At 51.3% G+C, this 18,467-nt stretch overlaps 2 protein-coding genes and 1 pseudogene across 2 annotated transcripts; 2 read left to right on the plus strand and 1 right to left on the minus strand.

Moving 5' to 3' along the window:
* The first annotated feature begins 4,499 nt into the window (after positions 1 to 4,499).
* Positions 4,500 to 5,946, plus strand: LOC120689422 (annotated as a pseudogene).
* A 3,985-nt stretch (positions 5,947 to 9,931) lies between these two features.
* On the plus strand, positions 9,932 to 16,543 carry LOC120691469 (putative pentatricopeptide repeat-containing protein At3g08820). The gene is made up of 2 exons (XM_039974540.1): positions 9,932 to 11,708; positions 15,955 to 16,543. The coding sequence occupies exons 1-2, from the start codon at positions 10,200 to 10,202 to the stop codon at positions 16,372 to 16,374; spliced, it is 1,929 nt and encodes a 642-aa protein (XP_039830474.1). The 5' UTR covers positions 9,932 to 10,199; the 3' UTR covers positions 16,375 to 16,543.
* On the minus strand, positions 16,492 to 17,616 carry LOC120689423 (probable staphylococcal-like nuclease CAN2). Its single transcript, XM_039971701.1, has 4 exons — positions 17,612 to 17,616; positions 17,374 to 17,533; positions 17,132 to 17,200; positions 16,492 to 16,841 (listed from the first exon to the last, which is right to left on the minus strand). The coding sequence occupies exons 1-4, from the start codon at positions 17,614 to 17,616 to the stop codon at positions 16,710 to 16,712; spliced, it is 366 nt and encodes a 121-aa protein (XP_039827635.1). The 3' UTR covers positions 16,492 to 16,709.
* Between the last annotated feature and the right edge of the window lie 851 nt (positions 17,617 to 18,467).

Genomic DNA, 18,467 nt, shown 5'->3' on the forward strand with positions numbered 1-18,467 from the left:
ATGGCCCGTAGAATACATCTAAAGTTGTACTTTAGAACAAATCTCGAGATGTATGGATGGTCTAGATAAACCCCGCGGTCTCATGTATATGCAGGGGCGGATTTAGCGTGGGGGCAAGGGGGGCTCAAGCCCCCCTACCCCCATGAGCTCCATGGAAATCAGAGGAGAGGAGGAGGGAGGAGAAGAGGAAAGAAGGGAGAGAAGAAGAAGAAAGGGGGGGGGGGGCGGGAGGAAGAAGAGGAGGAAGCAGCCCCCCTGCCGGTGATTCCGGCCTCCGCCACTGTGTATATGTGGATTTTTCGCTTTGCTGTCGGCCGCCCTCCCGCGCCCTTCACCGGCGCCGCTCCGTCCTCCCTCCCGCCTACATGGTGTTGTTGTCAGTTTCCGTTGTTTCCAAACGTATCGGCATTTGGTCCACCGCCTCAGGGATAACGTTCGTCCTGCATCATATCATGTATCCAACAGGAAAGGACAGCCATCAGCACAAAATGATTTTCAATGCATTATATATGTAATATGTTGATCCTTCATCTAATTATATATTCCAGTGAGATGTAACATATGTGCTAGCTCTCGATCGCTTCGCTATGCTTAATTTAATGAGGCAACGAATTGAAACAGGCAGGCATGAAGAGCAACTAACAACTCACCTGTTGCGATACAAGGGGACGTAGTCGTCGTCAAGCAAAAAATTCACGGCGAGGTCATTCTGATCTGACTGATAATGCTCCAGGAAATCCAAGTCGAGGTTGTCATTTGTTGCTGCCGATGGCGGCGGCGCCCTGTTCAGTTCAGTCAGTAGCGTCGCATACATTAGTAATCAATGTATTGCAAGTAATAGTGCAGCAAATAAAAGCAGCAGGATGGGTGGGATTGGAACGCACATGATGATAGCGTGCTCCGGCCAGTAATAAACAATATAATTGAGGGGCTATGTATCTGTCCGATCCTTCACATACTTGCATATATAACTAGACTAGATACGCAGGCAGCAAGCAAACAAGCGAGCATTTAAGTCATATTGGTTCAAATTAAACTTATTATGTCACAAAATCTATTTGCAGGGATTTTTATCAATGAATTTAAACAAAAATGGCTTACTTATCTCGTTGTAATGATCGGGTATTAAGTTATCTTGGTTTACATTAAATTTATTGTGTCACAAAATATATTTGCAAGGATTTTGATCAATGAATTTAACCAAAAATGGCCTATGGGCCATGGGCCATATGATTGTTATAATGAACAATTGAATCTTTCTTTCTTATTTCGATTAACATGTTTTTTCTTTTTATTTAGGTAATTGACTTCAAATTTGTATGAGCAGAGCCATCATCAGAAGCAGAGCAATCAAGCAAAAACACACGAGCATCGTCGGGATGGGATGGGATGGACGCACACGCACCGGACATCGTCGTCATCATGCGGACCCACCACGGTGTTGTTGTTGGAGCGGGAGCCCCCAGGTGCTGCGGAGACGGTGGTGGGAGCAGGGCCGGCCGAGGACGACGCGTCGCTGTCGCCGGCCATCGCGACGCGGCGAGACGACGAGCGATGGCTGCCTGCCGCTGCCCCAGTAGTACAAGATGCACTAGCATTCTGATGAGGGATCGAAATACCTTGGCACGCACATGTGGTCCTTGTGATCGTTACGCCGGTTGCTGTGCGGGTGGAGGCAGTTGACGGATCCACAGGGGGGCTCCAGCCCCCCCCCTACGGGCTGCAACCTCCATTGGAAGCTATGCCTGTGACCTAGATCCGCCATTGGGTGGAGGTGCAGATGGAGGTTGCCGCCGCGTTGGCCGGCGGCGGGGCCGGAGGGGCGGCCACAGCACCACCGCACGAGAACGGTACCCAGCCAGCCGGCCAGCGCGACGGCAATGGCGCTGACTAAGGCCAACCCACAGTCCTTTAAAATGGACCAAAACGAGATTCGAACGTGCCCCATGGACTTGGATCGGTTGTGTGCTCTGCGGTACTACCTCTGTCGTCCCAGTATAAATATACTTCTTATCTTGGAACTTTTTTCGAATGTTAAAATGACACTTAAGGGAGGTGTTGTACCTACACACCTACGAGATATTGAATTATCTCAGACATTCTGTTCGGCAGCTCCAGCAGCCTCCAGCCCAATAGTATTTTCCTCTCACACCGCTCTAGCACCATCTTCCAGCCACCAGCCAACCAACAGTATTTTTTTCTCACACCACTCCAGCCACCAGCTCCAGCTCCAGCCCAGCGAACAGAGTGAGTATGGACAGCTCGTGATCCTAGGAGCACACCAGTAAGTATCTCCTAGGTGCCTAGGAGCATATATTGGTTAGCACATGTGCTCAAGATATTGGTTAGCACATGTGCTCAAGGTATTGGTCAGCGAACCAAAAATGTGTATGAATGGAATAGTAACAAGAGCGAGCAATACTGAAGAAAACTCACCAGTACGGTGCCCTCCCACTGGGATTCGTCGGCCATCCAGGTGGCCCTGGGCTCGCCGTCCTTGAGCCCCCTGGCGGCGTTTTACGCGTCGGAGCGCTGCTTGATCTCGTGCTCCAGCCAGGGGCGGATCCAACATGGGGCAGGGGGGCTTGAGCCCCCTTCACCCCCAATACAGCAGTGAAGCCCCCCCCGGAGCCCCCCCCTCTATTTTTTGCGCCATGGGAAGGAGCTTAGGAGGGGCTGGAGCCTGGCTGAAGGTTGACGAAGGAGATTTTGCCGTCGCGTCCGCAGTCCGGCCTGCGTCCGGCTATTGTTCCCCAACTCCCCATCAGTCCTGGCCCCGCATATGCCACAGCCCAAAGAATTAGGTCGGCCCAATCCCAAACAAAATGGCCCATCCGGCCCGGCAACCCCACCAAAATATCAAACCCTACCACCAGTCCGGGATACCCCTGGCAGCAGCCTGGCTCCCGATCGGCCGCCACCCAATGCGACCTGGGGGCTGGCCAGCTGGGGGAGCGGTGCGCCGGCCCCGAGCCCGATGTTCGCCGGCTACCACCGCCTGCTTCGCCGTCCGGCCGTCCGCCGCCGCTCGCCTCCTGGCTCCCGCCGTCCGTCGAGCCGCCAACACGACCTGGGGGCTGGCCGCTTGGCCGGATGGGGGAGCGGCGCGCCGGCGCCGGCGCCCGACGCGAGCACCATGCCACGCCGCCGCACGGCGGCCTCGAGCTCGCGACTGGCGACCGCAGGCCGCAGGCCGCAGCGTGAGGACTGAGGAGTGCCCCGCCCCGTGGTCGGCGCCCTGCAACAAGGTATGCTCCTGATAGTCCTATAGAAATACAATTGGCTAAAAATTAATAGTGAAATTGTTACTTTTAGTATACTGAGTAGCCAATTGAACCTTGAATTTATCCCTAGATTGCAAGATGTCGAAAAGAACATTGTTCAACTATTATTCAAGCAGTAGCAGTACTCCTAGCCTAGAGAATAATGAGAACACAAGGCCACCAAAATTATCACGGATGGAATTTCGTTCTTCGGATATTGTTAGTGACCCAGGAATGTGCATATCAATTGATGAGCATCCATTTAAAATTAGAGATCAAGTGAAAATAGCATATGCTTTGAGAGGACCAACTCAACCGGTTGGTATTTCATTTCCTCGCAAATGGCAAAGTGGTGAATGGAGATCCTTCCAACAAAGTTGGTTTGCAAAATATGATTGGTTGGAGTATAGTGAATCAAAGGATGATGCATTTTGCTTGTACTGTTATCTTTTCTTTCAGCCCGGCAAGCTTGAAAAATTTGGGAGTGATGTCTTTGCAAAAAAAGGTTATGAGAAATGGAAGAAGGCTTTGGAAAGATTTGATAAGCATGCTGCCTCCCACTTTCACAACAATGCAATTATGAAGTGTGACGACTTCATGAACCAGAGGACAAGTGTGACTAACAAAGTTGTTAAGTACACTAAAGAGGAAGAAGCTCGATACAAAATTCGTTTGACCTCTTCTTTAGAAATTGTAAGATTTCTCATTGAACAAGGAGAAGCTTTTCATGGACATGATGAGTCTTCTACTTCTCTGAACAAAGGTACATTTAGAGAGATGGTTGACTGGTACAAGAACAAGAAAAAGAAGGTGAAAGATGCATATGAAAAAGGTTCTAAACATTGTCAAATGTTGGCTCCTGATATACAAAAGGATCTTACCAAAGCTTGTGCAGAGGAGGTCAGTGCAGTGATTATGGATGAGATTCGGGGTAGGCATTTCTCAGTGCTAATTGATGAGTCTAGAGATGTATCAATAAAGGAGCAAATGGCTATGATTTTGAGGTTAGTAGTCTCATGGATTATGTCATTTTAATTTCACAATTTTAAATTTTATTTATTAGTAACACACAATGGAATGTGTTATGCAGGTTTGTGAATGATGAAGGAAAGATCATGGAGAGGTTTCTTGGACTTAAACATATTGAGAAATGTACATCAGCTGCATTGAAAGAAGCTTTGGTCAATATGCTTTCCAGCCACAAGTTATCCATCTCTATGCTTCGTGGGTAGGGTTATGACTGTGCTTCTAATATGAGAGGTGAATTTAATGGTGTTCAGAGATTGATTTGAGATATAAATCCAAATGCTTTCTATGTGCATTGCTTTGCCCACCAGTTGCAGTTAGTGGTTGTTGCTGTTTCAACTTCTACCCCCGCCATTGTAGATTTCTTTAACTATGTTCCTTTAATAGTCAACACTGTGGGTGCATCTTGTATGAGAAAGGATGCATTGCTTGCAAAACATCATGATGTGTTGCTACAAAAGTTGGAGAATGGTGAGATTACAACTGGAAGAGGTATGAACCAAGAAAGTAGTCTAGCTAGACCTGGAGATACTAGATGGGGCTCGCATCTTAAAACATTGCTTCGAATTTTGGTAATGTGGGAGGCTATCTTGGAGGTACTAGAGATTGTAAAGAAGGATTCTATTAAACCAACATGTAATGGTGAGGCTTTTGGTTTAATTGGTAAAATGGAAATCTTTGATTTTGTGTTCATCATGCACTTGATGATAGAATTATTGAGCACTACAGACAGTTTGTCAAAGGCTTTGTAAAGGAAGGATCAAGATATTGTTGAAGCAATGAATTTGATAATGGATGTCAGAGATCGCTTGCAGGATATGAGGGATAATGGATGGGAGCCATTATTCAAAAAGGTGAAGTTATTCTGTGATAAAAATGAGATTAAAGTGCCCAATATGGACAAGGAAGTAAATGCTAGAGGGACATCTGCACGTAGAAGGCAAAAGGTAACAAATATGCATTATTACAATGTTGAGATTTTCCTTGCTGCCATTGATGCCATTATGTCAGAGATGAATCATCGGTTCAATGAAGTTAGTTCAGAGCTATTAGTATGCATGGCTTCTCTTAATCCAAGGAATAATTTCTCTAGTTTTGATGTGGATAAAATCGTGAGACTTGCTGAAATTTATGCTGAAGATTTCAATGTTGCGGATCTTTTATTGTTACCGGGCCAACTTAAGGACTTTATCAACCGTGCTAGGAGAACTCAATATTTTAGTGGATGTAAAGAACTTTCAAAAGTTGCTGAAATTATGGTTACGAAGACAATGCACACATCTTACCCATTGGTTTATCGGCTCATTGAGCTAACTTTGATACTTCCGATGGCCACGGCTTCAGTTGAGAGGGTGTTTTCAGCTATGTCCCTTATAAAGACAGACTTGCGTAACAAAATGGGGGATGAATCGTTCAATGACTTGATGATATGCTACATTGAGAAGCAGATATTTAGAAGCATTGGTAATGAAAAAATCATGCAACATTTTGAAGAGATGAAAAAATGCCGTATGTTGTTGCCTAAACATAATTTAGTGGTATGCTCCATTGTTCATTCTTTTCCAATATTCAAAATCATTTTCAAGTTGTAATCTGCCATTTCTCGCCAATTAATTTTCTCTTAAATCATGTGCAGATTGCTCCTCATGAAGAATAATGGGTATCAAGTAGGTGTTTGGTGTGGAGAAATTGTCGATTTGTCTTTGGCTACTTTTTCAACATGTAATTTGTATTATTCCTCTCTGTTTTTATATATGCTACTTTGAACTATGATGCTGCTCTATTATGAGAATTGAGATAATATAATTGTTGGTTGCGTCCAGGATGGAGTTGGCCGTGCTGAGGATGGGCTCCTTGAACGGGTCGGCCGTGGTGACGAAGATGTCGAGCCCGGGGAGGCGGGAGGTGCCGTCGGCACGGTCGAACCGCTGCCGGAGCACCACCAGGTCGGGCACGCGGGTGATGGGGTTCAGCTTGGGCAGCTGGTCGAGCAGCCAGGAGAAGCCGAACCAGAACTCGCCCGCGTTGGAGGTAACCCACAGCCACAGCGCGTCCGGGTTGCGGTGCGAGATGCGCCAGATCACGAACAGCGTGAAGGCGATCAGACGCACGAATATGAGCACCCTGCATCCACATTCATTCGGATTAATTATTAGTCATCAGGGTGCGAGTTACTTACAACTGAATATTTTTTTACTACTACTTGTTTTGCCAAGTTAGTTATAGTTTACAAATATTATTTGAAAGAAAGAAAGAAAGAATTTGGAAGAGGCGGTGCTAATCATGAGGGGTGATTAATTAAAGCGTGAGTGGTGATTGAGTGCGAGCACGACGCACGAATATCTTGGCGGTGGCGGCGGCCCGGCAGTGGCCAGTGCAGTGCCCACGGCATGGCCGATGATTACATGCCTAAGCGGCCGCTATCTTCACAGCCCGGCGATCCTCTCGATGGCCTGGCGAACTCAGCGCCCCAGTCGACAGCACCTCGCGATCGGCAACCAGCCAGCAGCCCGGCAGCTAACAAGGCCGGCGATGATGCCTAGATGGCACCGGCGGCGAGCACATCATCATCTTGACAGGCCCTGTACTGTCAATACATCCACTGTGTTCGGCAGGTTGGAGCTGGAGGCTGGAGCTGGAATGGGGTGAGAGAAAAATACTATTGGGCTGGCTGGAGCTAGTGGCTGTAGTGGTGTGAGAGGAAATAACTGTAGCACTGGAGGGGGAGAAGACCAGCCGAACACAGTGATCATCTGCGGAGGAGATCGGCGGCGCCGTCTCAGAATGTGGAGGGAGAAGAAAGGAATCAGTAGGGTTTTGGAAGATAATTGATTAGTCCATTCATTGATTGATAGTCTCAGACTCAGAGAGAGCATTGGTATATATAACACCTACATGAGCTACCTTACATGGGGTTTTCCAGCCCAACAACCAAGGCTCGCAGGCCTGATTACTACTCACACATGGCCCATACCCAGGTCATGACAGCCTGATGGCCTATCGGCATGCGGCAGGCCCGGCGAGCCCAATAGCGTGGCCTAGCTGTGCCACATATTTGGCCCGATCAATGATGGCCTGCTCACACACGACCGTTACATCAACATGCAAGCCTACAGGCCCATGCAACATGCACGTATACGTGCACCTAAGCGTGTCCACAAGAAACACAGGATGCAAGAAATAATATCAACTAGATGCTGGGAGGCGCACTGCTCTCTCGTTCCATTTTTTTAAAAATAAATAAATAAATGGAGACATCTGTATCTTATATTTCTAACTCTGATTTTGTTTGACCAAACTTTTTTTAGAAAATTCAAAACCATTTCATTCTCAGCAATGATCAAGGCACCAATGCAATGCACAAGTGTAGACACAATCAAGCTTCAGTATGTGATAAACATCACATTATTTTCCCATCTACTATTATAAGCATAGCATTCTTATTAGAGTAGGTAAATGATAGATGACAACAACAATATGCAGTTTACTCAAATAGTAGTAATATGGGAAAATTTGTATCTAGAATTGTTTACCCTAAATCAGCAAACAAGCTGACATAAATAAAACACACCATACGATCAACTCAACCAATGTCTTTACTGCTCCAGTGACCTTACGGTTGTGCAAAAAAAGAAGAAGAAAAAAGATATTAGATTCCTCTCGTGGCATACTGCACTTATCAAGTTTTCTTCAAAACCAGCTTCTTTCTGTCCATTAATTTCAAATATCAATCACATTTATATATTCCCGCAGAATATTATTGCGCTCCCTTTGTCCAGTGTATTGGCCGTGGTTATGAAAGCAGACTTTATTGTAGGTGCTCCTGCACTGGAAAAGCTGCGACAGCTGCTGTTTTTCTTTTTTTTTTAAAAAAACTAGACGTTGTTGTTGCTCAAAAATGCAAGTATTGTAGGTAAAAAAAAAAGATGAAACGGGAAAGAAAATGCTGTAAACCAGAATGGGTCATGGGTGGTTAATACAGCAGCAATTATGACTCTTGTCCTGCTACTGTTTGGCAGCAAGCATTCCCCCAACCATCTGCATCTATAGAAACTTGCTAAAAAGTTTGCATCCAGTAAACAATAGAGGTTGTGTTTAGTTCCAACGCAATTTTTTTTTGATGAAATCTTGCTAATTTGAAGTACTAAATGAAGGCTATTTACAAAACTTTTTGCACAGATGGGTTGTAAATCGTGAGACGAATCTAATGATGCTAATTAATCCATGATTAACACATAATTAGTGGATGATTAACACAGATGGCCCGCTCGGCAGGACCGCAGGAAGATCACGGCGTCCGCGGGTGACGAGGCGATGGCTACTGGGGCGGCGCTGAAAGTGGAGAGCGGCGGCGGCGGCGGTAGGTGCGGAGCGGCGGTGACGGCGCCGGAGTGTGCCGGCGGGCTGCTGGACCTCGCCGACGACCCAACGGCGGCGGCGCTGTCGCTGGCCTGCACTTTCTGCGTGTTCGGGTGGAACATGGAGCGGCTGGGGCTGGGCAACATGTACGTGCACGTCTTCACCTTCGCGCTGCTCTGCGCCGCGCCGGTGCTGGTGTTCGCCGTCGCCGCGCTCAACATCCACGACGCCACCGTCGGGTACCTCGTCGGCGCTGCGGGCGCGCTGCTGTCCGTGCTGGGGCTCGCGTACGGGGGATTCTGGCGCGCGCAGATGCGGCGGCGGTTCGGGCTGCCGGCCGCCCGGTCCGTGTGCGGCGGGCGGCCCGCCGCCGCGGACTACCTCAAGTGGCTGCTCTGCGCGCCGTGCGCGCTGGCGCAGGAGGTGAGGACGGGCAACCTGTACGACGTGGAGGAGGGCAGGCTGTACCTGAGAGGCAGCGGTGAGGACGTGGCGACGGAGGAGGAGCCGGGAATGATGGCGCCTCTGGAGAGGGAAGGGTGCGTTGCGCCATTGACGGCCGGCAGTAAGGGAAGTGCCCGCGATGGAGTTGAGTGTGTCGTCGCCGTTGATGCACCGCCGCTGCAAATGATGGGCGAGGAGCGGTGGAGGTAAACAGGTAGGAGAAAGGGTGGATCAGACATGGAGTATCGAATGAAATTGCTAATCCGTTTTGTTCGTAATCCGAATTGCCGAAGGGATACGGGCGCCGTCCGCCGACTGCTCCTCACCGGCGTCAGCAAGAATAATAGCAAGTCCATCCGGAAGCTCCCCGTAAAGTCCTCCATGGCCGCCGCCTCCAGGCCAATGTTTTAAATAACAGGCTAAGCCATTTAGCTATCGATGTCTAAAAACGGGCTGTAGCCAGCTATAGCGGTAGTTAAGAGCTAAATTGTACGTGAAAAAACTTAGCTAAATTTCTCTCAAACATCTATAGCCGGAGATAGCGGAAGCTATAGTCGGAGATTTAAAACCTTGCTCCAGGCTCCACCTCGGCGGAAATCCAGACCTGACCTTGTATTTTACAAAACTCCCCTCAACCCCTCAATCCGTCTGGAATATTTTCACAAAACACCCTCAGTTGGATCGCGATCCAGATATTTTTTAGAAAACCCCTCAATCGGACTGGAGTATTTTCACAAAACCCCCTAAATTGGATTGCGACCATGATCGCGATCCAAATATTTTTATAAAACCCCCTAAAACTGTAAATCACTTGCAATATAGTCCCTCCTGTTCTGTTCCCCCCACAGCCCACATCCCCGGACGGCGACGGCGAGTGATCTCCGGCTCACCATCCCCGGTTTGTCCCTCCCCCACCTCTTGCCCAGCTCTCCTCCATCGACGCTTCCACGGGCGCCTCGCTGCTTGGGTTGGGAGCAGCTACTGCAAGGGCCACGACGACGAGAAGGGCAACAAGAAGCCCGCCTCGCCGGCGGCAGGCACAAGCCTGACCACTGCAAGCGCCTGCTCTGCGAGCAGAACCTACTCACTTCCGTCGTTCGACTTTTTATGTCGGGCGCAGCCGATGCCGCCGCCGCCGCCGCAGTCCGTCGACTCCTAGTCACCGGCGTACGCCCGAACAACCACCTCCCACCGCTCGCAGTGAAGCTCCTCCACGGCCGCCTCCTCCGCCTCGACCTCCTCACCGACCTCTTCCCGCTCCTCCTCCGCGCCCTCCGCATTCACTCCCTCCTCCACAACCCCTCCCACCTCACCTTCCCCTTCGCGCTCAAGGCCGCCTCCCGCCTGCCCGACCCTCTCCCAGCCGGCGCGCAACTCCATGGCCAATCCCTCAAGCTCCCGTACCACTCCAATCCCCACGTCCTCACATCCCTCCTCAGCCTGTATGCAAAATGCGGCCGTCTGCACGACGCCCAGCGGGTGTTCGACGAAATGCTCCAGCCCAGCACCGTTTCTTGGACCGCGCTCATCACCGCCTACATGGACGCTGGGCGCTTCCAGGAAGCCGTCGGCGTTGCGAGGAATGCGTTCGCGAGTGGCATGCGTCCAGACGGCTTCACGGCCATGCGGGTACTTACTGCATGTGCTCGTGTCACCGATTTGGTGACCGGTGAGGCGGTGTGGAGGTTGGCAGAGCAGGAGGGGATCGCTGGGAGCGTGTTCGTGGCCACTGCGGCGTTGGACTTGTATGTCAAGTGCGGCGAGATGGAGAAAGCTAGAGAGGTGTTTGACAGGATGCAGGACAAGGATGTGGTGGCTTGGAGTGCTATGGTTGGGGGTTACGCCTCCAACGGATTACCACGAGAGGCTCTGGAACTATTCTTTGCAATGCAGGCAGAGGGAATGCGGCCGGATTGCTACACGGTAGTTGGGGCACTATCAGCGTGCACAAGGTTGGGTGCCTTGGATTTGGGTCGGAGGGCAGTCGGGGTGTTGCGCTGGGATGAGTTTCTTGACAATCCAGTCCTGGGTACCGCACTGATCGATATGTATGCCAAGTGTGGGAGCACGGGTGAGGCAGGGACAGTGTTCCAGCAGATGAGGAAGAGAGACATCGTTGTCTGGAATGCGATGATCTTGGGGCTTGGTATGACTGGCCAAGAGAAGATTGCATTTGCGCTTGCTGGTCAGATGGAGAAGTCAGGTATGACACTGAATGATAATATCTTTCTTGGATTGCTCTGCAGCTGTACACATACTGGCCTTGTAAAAGATGGTCGGTGGTATTTTCGTAACATGACTCAGTTATACCATATAAGCCCTAGGATTGAGCATTATGGTTGTATGGTTGACCTGCTCAGTCGTGCGGGGTTGCTGGAGGAGGCGCGCCAGATGATTGAAGACATGCCAATCCAGGCCAATGCTGTTATATGGGGTGCGCTCCTTGGTGGTTGCAAGATCCACCGGGATGCTGACCTTGCTGAACATGTGCTGAAGCAGCTCATCAGGCTGGAGCCATGGAATTCTGGAAATTACGTCATGCTCTCTAACATATACTCTAACAGTGGAAGATGGGAAGATGCAGCAAAGCTCAGGTTGGAAATGAAGGAGAAGGGGGTTTGTCGGTACCCCAGGACTGGGGTACCCCCTCTTGCTGTGTCTAGGCAAGGGCCTTGTAGTTATCCTTGGCTACGTCCAAACGGCCGGACCCCTGCGGTCCGGACTCCTGATCTCTCGTCAACGGTCCCGGACCTGTCTCACGACTGGGAAAGGTCCAGGAACGGCACGTGTCCTGGAAGAGGCGGGCAGCCCGAACAGCCGGGAGTCCGGACCCCCCGAGGAGCCCGGACCCCCGCAGAAGTCCCGGACCCCTGATGGGTCCCGGACCACCTGTATAGTAACCGGACCCTTCGCTTAGGGAAGAAGTCGACGCCCTGCCTCGGGGTGGTCCGGAGCCGACACATGTCTACAAGTACGGACACGTATACAAGGCCGCTTGGTCTCCATACTAAGCCTCACCCACCACAGCATTCATTGTGGTAGGTGGACGTCCGCATTAATGTAGCAGAAGCCGAGGCGATTCTTTGACCAGGAGTCACTATTGATCGCGTATTACCAAGATAGTGGAACTGATGGCGCCGCCCACGCCGCGCCTGCCAGTCTGCCGTAACAGATGGATACGACGGCTCGGCTTCGCCATTTATGACGCCTACATAATAGCCTCCACAAGGCACGCCGCAAGCTACGTTCTCCAATGGGCACCTCGTAGACAAGACCCCTTCGTCAGAGAAGAGCAGGGCATGGATGCATATCGGAGGAAAGATTCGCTACCACTGTAGCCGTTTAATTACTCTACACAGTACGCTGCACAGTCACGTTGGGCCCACCTGTCGGGGCATCAACGTTCTATGTATCCGCTCCCCTTGGTCTATAAAAGGGGGCGACCGCTAGAAGAAAACTAGGGCTGGGTGAAAGCCAAAGGCCGGCAGAGGATAGGTTCATACACAACCAAGAACAATACTTCTCCCAGTGGACGTAGGGTGTTACGCTCTGGCGGCCCGAACCACTCTAAATCGTGTGTTCTTGTGAGCTTCCTCCAAAAGCTAGATCAGCCCAATCGCCAAAGTACTTCCCCGAGTCCTCCCTCACTGGGAATAGGCGGGTGCGCTCCGCCACCCGGCTGTGGGTACCCTAGAAATCCCACGACATTTGGCGCCGTCCGTGGGGAAGTCAGGCGCAGGTTGTATCGTCGGGCTTCTGGGCCGTGTTCATCCTCTGCAACGACGAGCGAGAAGATGAAGGAAGGCAGGGCGTCACCCACGCCACGTGCCATGGCACTGGGGCACCAACGCCCACGGTGCGGCGGCGCACGGCAGCGGCGTCTGTTGTGCGTCGCCACGGCAACACCTCAGAGCCGGCGCGGCAGCGCACAGCGGAGGCGCCGCTGGGCGCTGCTACCCCTACGTCGACTCAAGGTTTTCTCTCAAGCAACGGCCACACCTCCTCTGCGGTGGCATGGCGTCGGCTCAAGGCTTTCTCTCAACATGGAGCCTGGAGCCGACAGCCATCCCGGAGGAAGTTGACCGTGTCGTCCTGCCGTCTCCAGCACCGGAGATCCGCCTCAGCGTTGCTTGGTGCTGCTGCAGACAGGACCCCGCCACCAGGCGCGGGGGTCCCTGGCGCTAGCACCAAGGACAAGCCGGCGAACGACCGCACTTCTCCACGCGTCGCACTGGTCCTTCTGCTGTGCAAGGGCGTCTGGTTTCCATCGGCAGACGGCGACGGCAGGGGGAGGGGGCCTTTTCCATTCAAAGCCAAAGAATCTGTCTCATGCTACCTAGGCATGTGACAGCTCTTAGGCAAGGAGGGGTCCCCCCGAGCTCCCGAGGTGATGCTGGATGATGCGGTCCAGGCACATCCAGGGCACCTTCGCCTCCGAAGAAAAACGCGCTGTATAGCATGCAGCCGTAGGTTACTCCTTAGAAAAGACTAAGAGAGTTCCTCCTTTGTAATAACGTGGCGCCTACGTGTGTGTCCAGAGCGGTCAAGGTCCGACCTTGTAAACCCGACCTCTGGCCCTATCACACAAACAGGCAAGAAGCGGTCCGGAGCGGTGGAGGTCCGACCTCGTAATCCCAACCTCTGACGTATACCGTGACAACCACAATAATAAAGGAGATTTTCTCTCTCAGTTTTATCTAGGCTCCACCCTGATTACATTTATTCGCCTTGGTTTAACTATTCTTTCCTCTTGGACGGAGTTTTCCTTGTTGCTAACAATCCAAGTTAAGTTGCTAGCTTATGGTCAGGTGGGAACACCCCTTCTAGCTGGAAGGCAGCCCGGACCACTAAGGATCTGCTCTGGAAAAGTGGTACTCATATCCTGGGGTAGCGAAGCTCCGCGTAGCTTAGCCTGGTAATGTACCCTAAGTTTACATACTTCACTACCCTGTTACAAGTGCTCTAGTATCCGAGTCTGCTGTCTTTAGAGGTCCCGGGCTCCCTTCTAGTATAAGGCTTGGTTTCTTTGCACCTTACTATGAGGTCCGGTAACATGCTTCATCGGATCGTCAGCAACGCTCCAAGTCCACTCCGGTGGCCCGCTCCGGCGGAGACCGCTCGCCACGGTCGCTCCAAGTCCACTCCGGTGGCCCGCTCCGGCGGAGACCGCTCGCCACGGTCGCTCCAAGTCCACTCCGGTGGCCCGCTCCGGCGGAGACCGCTCGCCACGGTCGCTCCAAGTCCACTCCGGTGGCCCGCTCCGGCGGAGACCGCTCGCCACGGTCGCTCCAAGTCCACTCCGGTGGCCCGCTCCGGCGGAGACCGCTCGCCACGGTCGCTCCAAGTCCACTCCGGTGGCCCGCTCCGGCGGAGACCGCTCGCCACGGTCGCTCCAAGTCCACTCCGGTGGCCCGCTCCGGCGGAGACCGCTCGCTACGGTCGCTCCAAGTCCACTCCGGTGGCCCGCTCCGGCGGAGACCGCTCGCCACGGTCGGCAAGAGCCAGGTCCGGGAAGTAGTGCTTGCTCCCTGAGCGATCCGAAGTCTGTGTAGCCGCTTAGCTTGATTCCGTACCCTAAGCCTACACCTTCGTCGCCCTGTGGAGAGCACTCTAGTACCTAAACCTGGCAACAGGTGTACCGGACTCAGGGGTCCGGGACGCCCGCTCTCTCCATAAGCACACACCAACGCAACCAAGTTGCGTAGAAACACACTACGGTAGGGGCCCCACCCGCGGGTTCGTACCTCTCCCGAGGTGGGCCCGGGGGCCACTGTCGGTACCCCAGGACTGGGGTACCCCCTCTTGCTGTGTCTAGGCAAGGGCCTTATAGTTATCCTTGGCTACGTCCAAACGGCCGGACCCCTGCGGTCCGGACTCCTGATCTCTCGTCAACGGTCCCGGACCTGTCTCACGACTGGGAAAGGTCCAGGAACGGCACGTGTCCCGGAAGAGGCGGGCAGCCCGAACAGCCGGGAGTCCGGACCCCCCGAGGAGCCCGGACCCCCGCAGAAGTCCCGGACCCCTGATGGGGTCCCGGACCACCTGTATAGTAACCGGACCCCTCGCTTAGGGAAGAAGTCGACGCCCTGCCTCGGGGTGGTCCGGAGTCGACACATGTCTACAAGTACGGTCACGTATACAAGGCCGTTTGGTTTCCATACTAAGCCTCACCCACCACAGCATTCATTGTGGTAGGTGGACGTCCGCATTAATGTAGCAGAAACCGAGGCGATTCTTTGACTAGGAGGCACTATTGATCGCGTATTACCAAGATAGTGGAACTGATGGCGCCGCCCACGCCGCGCCTGCCAGTCTGCCGTAACAGATGGATACGACTGCTCGGCTTCGCCATTTATGACGCCTACATAATAGCCTCCACAAGGCACGCCGCAAGCTACGTTCTCCAACGGGCACCTCGTAGACAAGACCCCTTCGTCAGAGAAGAGCAGGGCATGGATGCATATCGGAGGAAAGATTCGCTACCACTGTAGCCGTTTAATTACTCTACGCAGTACGCTGCACAGTCACGTTGGGCCCACCTGTCGGGGCATCAACGTTCTATGTATCCGCTCCCCTTGGTCTATAAAAGGGGGCGACCGCTAGAAGAAAACTCGGGCTGGGTGAAAGCCAAAGGCCGGCAGAGGATAGGTTCATACACAACCAAGAACAATACTTCTCCCAGTGGACGTAGGGTGTTACGCTCCGGCGGCCCGAACCACTCTAAATCGTGTGTTCTTGTGAGCTTCCTCCAAAAGCTAGATCAGCCCAATCGCCAAAGTACTTCCCCGAGTCCTCCCTCACTGGGAATAGGCGGGTGCGCTCCGCCACCCGGCTGTGGGTACCCTAGAAATCCCACGACAGGGTTGAGAAGGTCCCTGCATCTAGCTGGGTTGAATTTGATGGTAAGGTCCATGAATTCCGTGTTGGAGACAAGTCGCATCCCCTCTCAGATCAAATTTACATGAAGCTTGAGGAATTGGGCATGGAAATGAAGGCTATGGGTTATAAACCTACTACTGAGGTGGTGATGTTTGACATTGAAGACGAAGAGAAGGAGCATACGCTAGTGCATCACAGCGAAAAGATAGCCATTGCATTTAGCCTTCTTACTACTAAGCCAGGCGAGACCATAAGGGTCACCAAAAACCTCCGGGTTTGCAGTGACTGTCACACTGCCATCAAACTCATCTCGAGGATAACCAATCGTGAAATTATTGTTCGAGATAATAATCGATTTCATTGCTTCAGAGATGTTCATTGCTCTTGTAATGACTACTGGTAGTATACAGACAACTTCCTGATGCAGTTTTGAGCAGCAGGGAAAGTTGAAAGCATCATTGTCATTTTGATGTAAAACTGTAGTCAGGCTAGAGTTGTAATTGGAGCATAGGAGAGGTAGACTATAAGGCAGGCTAACACTGCAATGTTATATTTTTTTCCTCCCCGTTCTATTGTTTTCTCCTGAGAGGAATCGATAACATTTCTCTGTGGTGCTCTTGTGATTTCTTCCACACACAAAACCACACAAACTTTTTGGTTTCTGATATGCATTCATTTCAGCAAGCTGTACACGGACCTCACTAAGAAACTGTGAGGCTACCAGATCATTTCAGGGCTCTAAACACTAAGTTCAGCTCCATCAGTAGACCTGAATGTTTGCATGCGCTGATCTCTTCTCCAATCCCACGGTTTCTCCGGGTTCTCTGATGCCCAAAGCCCTCGGTGTGCAGCTCTTGCCTCTCTCTCCCACTGCGAAAAATCATGTGGCCAGTGATAAACTTCTAGGAGTAACATATAGTTCTGAATTTGGATGGTCTAATCTGACATTCTTTCAAGATTGAGCACACAGTTGCCCTAAAAAAAAGATTGTGCACACAGACTGCATATAGCTATCGTTCAACTTCAACACATGTGCTCGTACCATTATACTACTATTATCATAGTTCGGTCATGTTCATGTCAACAAGAATACTACACGTTTCTCAGAGTGATTTGGAGCATCCCACATATATGAATTTAGGTGCAATGGAATTTCTTACCTGTGCGAACTCTGGGCGCTTGTCGTAGGTCTTGAAATGCCATACATGACCACTCTTCAGCATTTGCTCCTGAACAACTCGTCGTAGGTCTTGAAATGCCATACATGACCACTCTTCAGCATTTGCTCCTGAACAACTCCAGACACACACACACACACACACACACACAATTGCTCTCATTAGAAGCAGTAAAATCTAGGCCGTGTGAGCTACTACTATTAAATAGTTTATTTATGCTTGACCTGGATGAACACATTATCACAATAAATGTCTCCCACGTAACGCCCAAACTGGTCCTGTCCATACACATAAATTGTGACACTTTTCCCACCAATGAGTTTCACCAATGCATCTTTTGATTCCTTCCCATTAGGAATTTTAAGCTCGGGTGCATCAATGCCTCTTCAAGTGATGAAACAGCATGAGCTTGGAAATAGTATTTCCAATATTATTACAAATGCAATTTAGATAAACACATACCTCATTCTAATCCGGTATTTCCTTGCAGTCGTGACCGGGGAGGACGCTTCGACAAGGAGTCGCTCAAGAAGCGCTTCCAGTACAAGGCCAAGAAGCGGGAGAAGGCCTTCCTGGCGCAGCTCAGCGACCTCGACAAGAGCTCCGACACCGACCGCTCTACTTCATCGACCTCCGACGACGACGACAAGAAGAAGAAGAAGCAGGACAAGGAAGCCACCGGCTTCATCGGCCTTTGCTTCGCGGCCGGTCGGCGCAAGAGCTTCTGCACCATGGCAGGCAAAGCTGATGGTGCTCGTGCGTCTTCGGGTGGACATGCTACACCGACGCACTCCGGCTCTTCTCCTAGATCCGAGAGCGATTCAGAGGTAAACTCCACGATCGACCTGCTTGATACAGAGGTTAGGGAGTTGTATGCCGCTCTTGACAACCAGAAGATGCTGCTTAAGGAAGCAGCCAGAGAGCGTAGAAAGCTTAGGGCTGAGCTGGCTTGTGCTAGGGAGAAATCTAGTGAGGATGAGTGCGCTGGCTGCATATCTCACATGAATGATCTTGTTGCTCTCCGTGCCAAGCATGAAGAGAACGTCGCGAACTTAGATGTTGCTAAGACTTCGCTTTCTGACGTGTCTCAGGAGCTAGCCAAGGCCAAGCATGAGCTTGAACTTGTCAAGGACGCTCCCATTGTTAGTGATGTGCTTGAATGCGATGAGTGTCCTATATTCAAGTCTGATCTAGCTTCTTTGCAGTCCAAGTTTGCTACTATTGTTTGTGAACTAGAGGAGCTTAGATCTAGGCTTGTTTTGCTTGGTGCTTTTAAGCTTTGTCCCACGCTTAGGTCGGAGCTAGAGGAGAAGAACGC

This window comes from Panicum virgatum, chromosome 9N (assembly GCF_016808335.1).
Source record: "Panicum virgatum strain AP13 chromosome 9N, P.virgatum_v5, whole genome shotgun sequence".
Classification (NCBI taxonomy): domain Eukaryota; kingdom Viridiplantae; phylum Streptophyta; class Magnoliopsida; order Poales; family Poaceae; genus Panicum; species Panicum virgatum.

Coding starts and splice junctions, on each gene's coding strand:
- LOC120689423 (XM_039971701.1), bottom strand. Junction 17,201..17,373: donor GTGATAATGTGTTCATCCAG/GTCAAGCATAAA, acceptor CGAGTTGTTCAG/GAGCAAATGCTGAAGAGTGG. Junction 16,842..17,131: donor AGCGCCCAGAGTTCGCACAG/GTAAGAAATTCC, acceptor GATTTTTCGCAG/TGGGAGAGAGAGGCAAGAGC.
- LOC120691469 (XM_039974540.1), top strand. CDS start 10,200: ATGTCGGGCGCAGCCGATGCCGCCGCCGCCGCCGCAGTCCGTCGACTC. Junction 11,709..15,954: donor TGGAAATGAAGGAGAAGGGG/GTTTGTCGGTAC, acceptor TCCCACGACAGG/GTTGAGAAGGTCCCTGCATC.